This window comes from Magnolia sinica, chromosome 3, assembly GCF_029962835.1.
Source record: "Magnolia sinica isolate HGM2019 chromosome 3, MsV1, whole genome shotgun sequence".
Lineage (NCBI taxonomy): Eukaryota > Viridiplantae > Streptophyta > Magnoliopsida > Magnoliales > Magnoliaceae > Magnolia > Magnolia sinica.
In genome coordinates, this window is record NC_080575.1 from 100,129,569 (window position 1) to 100,135,285 (window position 5,717).

The 5,717-nt window shown below is 40.4% G+C and overlaps 1 protein-coding gene across 1 annotated transcript; it reads right to left on the reverse strand.

Annotated features, from left to right (window-relative positions):
- Nucleotides 1–238: 238 nt before the first annotated feature.
- Nucleotides 239–5,421, reverse strand: LOC131240401 (H/ACA ribonucleoprotein complex subunit 3-like protein). The gene is made up of 4 exons (XM_058238604.1): nt 5,316–5,421; nt 1,929–2,005; nt 1,548–1,590; nt 239–552 (listed from the first exon to the last, which is right to left on the reverse strand). The coding sequence occupies exons 2-4, from the start codon at nt 1,980–1,982 to the stop codon at nt 455–457; spliced, it is 195 nt and encodes a 64-aa protein (XP_058094587.1). The 5' UTR covers nt 1,983–2,005; nt 5,316–5,421; the 3' UTR covers nt 239–454.
- Between the last annotated feature and the right edge of the window lie 296 nt (nt 5,422–5,717).

The following is a 5,717-nucleotide window of genomic DNA, read 5'->3' on the forward strand; positions in this document are numbered from 1 at the left end:
GGCCAAAATTGACAAATGGGTGAGTGGGTGCACATGGTTTAAGTACAACCAGCTTATATTTATTTCCTATTTTGATCGCGTAGACCTTGGACCAGCCCACATCTCTTCTTAACCCATATGGGGCACAACAAATGGTCTAGATCACCAACCAATGGGCCCCAATACTATGAAAACCATCAGGCCATGGACCTTATCGTTCAAACCCAGAAAAAGCTAACATTAAATGGCACGCAAAAGCTCAAATCCAATGATCTTTCATTAGGCAGAGTGATTGAAGGCTTGTGTAAATACTAAGCTCCACTTAATACATTGGTGGAAATGCTTTCGGAATACAACGCAGACCTAAGAACTTGCATGGTGTAAAGAACAAAAATCATATATGAAACCCGATTTGACATGGCAACTGATCTGAAAATGCCAAAGAGAAGTTCGAACAGTGCAAGCTTTGGGATTTTCAGTACTTGGGTGGTGGTTTCTGGATCGGCAGCAATCCAAATCGCTTCTTCAGGAGCACTCTCTGCCTTGAGTACTTGTCATCCGGCGAGAAGCGAGCTGAAAAGAACCATTAGCAAATTTTTATCAGTGTAACGAAAAAGGGAAACGATCATCAAATCAGTAACTAATTCAAAAGCTTTTAAACACAAATAAAATAAAAAATACAGTGTTCAGTCAAGCACCGACTCCAGAGGCAATGAATTAGTTCTCCATGCGAAGAAAGGCAGTCACAGAGACATTTGCATTCAAAATCAAATGGATAAAATATTCACACCATACAAATGGTTTGGTTACTTAAAACATGACCCAAATGCAACAAATAAGAACACAATGTTAGATCTCCTTAACAAAGGCTGATCTCCTTCATGAGGGTTTGGTGAGCCCACATACATGTGGAGCCCTGCCCATCCGAGCACACGTCAGGATGGCACACCTGTGAAATATTTGAGCTTTTGATCAAATGAGATACACTGTTTAGATCCTCTAGCCTAAATATTAGGACATTTCAATCCTTGGGTGGGCCACATTTTACTATCCAAACTAGCCTGTTTGGTTAACCTCAAAAGTTTTGGTTTTGCTCAGACAGAACTCTTTGAACACATCTGTCCAACTAGAACTTGTTTAAATAGGCTTGAATGTATAGACAATCTAAGAACAAATTAATGAAAAACATCCTACAGTCTATATTAACCAAACATCTATCCACTAATCAGAGGTGGGAATTGCTTAGATAATGTGATTTTTTAATGATGAACTATTCACAGTGGGATTTCCAATTCAGATGGTTAAACTAGGTAGTATGTGCCATGCATACAAATTCTAAATGAAAGCGTATCAAGCAGCATACTTGACAAGAGTATCAAATAGCTCCCATTTTAAATCGATTCTCCTCCACTCTCTCATATGTTCTGCAACTTGGTTCCTCTCTCCAAGTGCATTGCATGTGCCATATCTACTAGTTCTTTTTAGTTTTAATTAAGATCCAAAATTTGGGGCATAAACTTAGAAAAAAACACAATCTCTAAAATAATTCAGAGTTATATTTGAGCTACCTGGATGAGCAGACTGTGTTGCTATCCCAAGCGGTGATTCTTTCTGCAGGCAGAAAAGTAACTGAGCATTATAACTTATTAGGAGAATAAATATTCTGCATGGACTCTTCGGAACAGACAACACCTACTAATTATGTGACTAAAACAACATATTCAAGTACATTTTCTGGGCTACTACACCCACAAATGCCAAGTTAACAGAACTCTTCCACATAATGCCTCAGCAAAACATGCAGTTACAACGTGAAACTTTATACATTTTGGGCTTTAACAAACCAACTCAGGGGAAAAACAAAAACGAGAAAAACCATCATTGGAATACTTGCTAAAATGTAACCAACCATGAATGTTGCTAAGAAAACCAAAAAAGAACAAATGTACCTTGGTGGTGTAAACTTTATCTCCGTTTTCATTTATATAGAACTGAAGATACATCGTAACAAAAGTAAGCCGTCAACCTGTCAAATTCATATTAAAAGGAAAATCAGTTAAGAAAACACTCAGTTCTGCCAAGTGCCAACAGACCAGGTTCTGGCTCACACCAGTAAGTCCAAGGGCAGCCCATTAATCTGTAACCCAACTTGGGCCTTGTATTGTATTAGACCCATGTCCAGCCTATGATTAGGGCCATTGATGGGTACCGGGACCTGCGGGCACCTGGTGGACCCCTCCCAGTTTTAATGGGTTCGAGTCGCAACCCGTTTTGTGTGTGTTTGTGTGTGTGTACTATTCTAGCAAATGAAATGAGGTTGCCTAAGCCACACACATGTATTAGAGCCCATATACATACCACACGTGTCAAAGTGGCACATGTGTGTATGATCTAATCCAACCATCAGGTGGGCCCAACCATGTAAATACTCTTATTTGGCCCAAACACTAGATCCAAAGACCCGATGGGCACCTGAACCTGATCCGATATGGGTCGGGGCATCAAGAACTCAAACTGGATCCAGAAAGACGTTAACCCGGTTAGCCTGGGTATGGGCACTATAGGATCCAATCTGAAACCAACCAGTTGACAGCTCTACATATGACCAACATAAACCGGCTCATTCCTGAGCTCCAGCCACGCAGTTCACAATAGAAAAGCTGCCAAACAAAAGCCTGGACACAGCCCTTTCTTTATCAGGAAATGAAATATAGCCCTAGATGAACCAAAACAGTTCAATGTCCAGCCTTAGTCTGTGATACCAAGCCTGTGGGACTCTTGGGGCAGGCTGGCCCATACAAATAAAAAAAATAAAATCAGCGAAGCTATATGAAGCGTGATAGAATTTATGATATGGGTAATGATCACCTAAAACATATTGTAGATTGGATAGAGCTCCAACCCATTATAAGAACTATCATGTCAAGAGCGTATAGAATCCAAGATGAGCAAAAGATGGGCCCCTCTACGAAGATCACTGTTATAAAGATCCGGATAGTCCAATCATCAGGTGTGCCACGTATCTACGTGGAATCAGACCATTGGTGTTTCTCATCTAAACCACCCATTACATCAGACCAGCCTGATTTTTTGTGCCAGGTGATCTACATGGTGGGACCCAGCTCTTGTGTGGCTTAGATGCCATACACTTGACACGTGACCAGTTGCAGATAGCTTAAGCTAACCTGCTACTGATTACAAATGATTATTAGTCATATGATATGACACAGACTATTGACCGCAATCTGTGAAAAACATATCAATCTGATTATCTACAGCAAAACCCAATTCTTTGCAAACAAAAGCTAAAAGCCTGTTTGGGTGGTGGGCAAAGAAAAGAAACTGTAATTACTATCTAATGATGATTTCTCAAAATTCTCCATGAGCATGGATTCCCATGGATTCCATTTTGGAGTTCTTGTTTGGATACCAAGTGGAAATCCAAATAAAGCTTTCACAAAAAATCGCCTTGTATTTTGTACTTGAGAATTTGACTATGCATTTGGGTGATGATTGCATTTTGAAAGGCAATGTCCCCTTTGCCATCCGAACATGGTGAAACATCCCATCATGGAAGAAAAATCATTCTTTTCTTTTCTTTTCTTTTCCCAACATCCAAACAAGCCCTAATTTCATTAAGATCATGACTTCAATGAACAGAGGTAGCAGGGCAAATTGGTGCACATGTTACCCTTCGCCACTTAAAGACAATTGGCAGGAACCTATAAGGGCGCGTTTGGGTTCCACTAAAATGCTAGTCTCAATGACTGCTGGAAGCATACCAATGTCTTGGATGAATCTGGGGTTGTTGGCAGCATGGATTTTGGGCAATTAGGGACTGGAAAATCCAATTCGTGTTTGACACCCCCGAAAATCCTGGATTTCAAATCCAACATCAATTGGAAATCCAGAAAAGATACCCTTTTAAAATAAAAGAGAAAAGGTGGATTGCAAAATCCTTGATTTTCAATTCTCTCCATTTGTCATAACTGATCTCTCCTTTTCTCTTTTTAGGGCTCCCTTAAGACAAAATCAAGGCTGCCAAACATTATTTCTGGAGTCCACAGGACTGAAAATCCTGCTGCTAAATGCAAGATGAAAGAATCCAAAATCCAGGATTTGGATTCTTTGATTCCCAACTCAGAATCCAAATCCATGCAGTCAAACGACCAGCACGGAATTTCATTGGATGCATCTTTTGTGATGGTGTATTTCATGAATGGTTTGGATTTTAGAACACGTGGACCATATGACCACATGCGTCAGAGACAGTCAATTAACACCATGCTGGGCACACTTTAAAGAGAAGGGGTGGGACCAACTTCTGACAAATATACAACCACTACAGATTTTATGAAAAATGTAAAATGGGTAGCATCCAAACACACCCTAAACAGTACTAAATTTGAATTTTCAAAAATCCTACTTTGAAATGGGCAAGGAGTCACTTGGATGCCTGTAAATGGGGCAAGTTGTCAATGATTTAGGGGTCGTTTGGATGGTGGTAAATGGGGCAAGTAAATAATTTACTAGCAAATCATTTACTTGTGTTTAGATGCTCTAATTTGCTAGTAAATCATTTACAAGTCAATGATTTACTAGCAAAGCTCCCTTCTCATTTACCAGCTAAAAGGTGAGTTTTCATTTACTAGTAAACGAGGAGATGGCAATGGCTTTATTTTTTTGAATGAAAGTCTATAAAGCAGATTTCATTTACCATTTACAGGCTATCCAAACACTGTAAATCATTTACAACTTAAAGCCAAACAGACAGGCTGTAAATCATTTACATCCTTTAAGTGATTTACTAGTAAATCATCTACAACATAAACCATTTACCACTATCCAAACGACCCCTTATTACTAAATCATTTACACTGCGTTTGGATGACCTTTTTTGGCTGTAAATCATTTACAGGTTGCAAATGATTTATAGCATTTACCCACATTTCATTTACAGGCAAAAAGGTGGGATTTCATTCACAGGCTCTCCATTTACAGCCTAACGGCTATATTTTCCAAGATTGATTCTCCACTTACAGGACTTAAACAATTTACAGGCATCCAAACGACAAGATTCCACCCCTGATTGTGGAATGGTGGGTGATATGTGCGCACCGAGCACACATGATTTTTTTTAAAAACAGATCCAACTTTGTGTGCCCGCTGGAAAAGACCGCGTTCCGAAATCCCCCACGGTTCATTTGTGGGAGGGCACGGATCCCTATCTACAATCAAGTTGGGATTTTTAAGCGTCCGTAGGGATCCGCGCACAGCGTCCATGGACGTTGGGGACATGGGATTCCATTGAGAAAGAGAGAGAGAGAGAGGCTTACCTGGAAATTTTCGACAAGGAGAAATCACCGCGCCAAAACCCTAAAACGCTTATTGATAGAGAGCGCTAAAACCCTCGAACCCTCCTTATATAGCGTTGAGTTTTTTTCCTACTGTACGACCCAGTTATGGCCACGCACCTTACTGGGCCCACTTATTCTTACATTCCCAGAATGAACCCCTGGTGTACGGGCGACTTTTCACCGCACCAAAATACCCCGCCATTCCATCCGGAAGCGGATTGGCTGGCGTGCGAAGACGAGCGCTGACGCTCCTCGAACTCCGAGTTGTACGAACGGTTCAAAAGACATCAAAGTTCCATGGGCCTCACAGTTTATGTATTTATTATATTCCCAACGTTCGTCTATATTTCGAGATCATTTTGGAGCATTATTAAAAAAAAA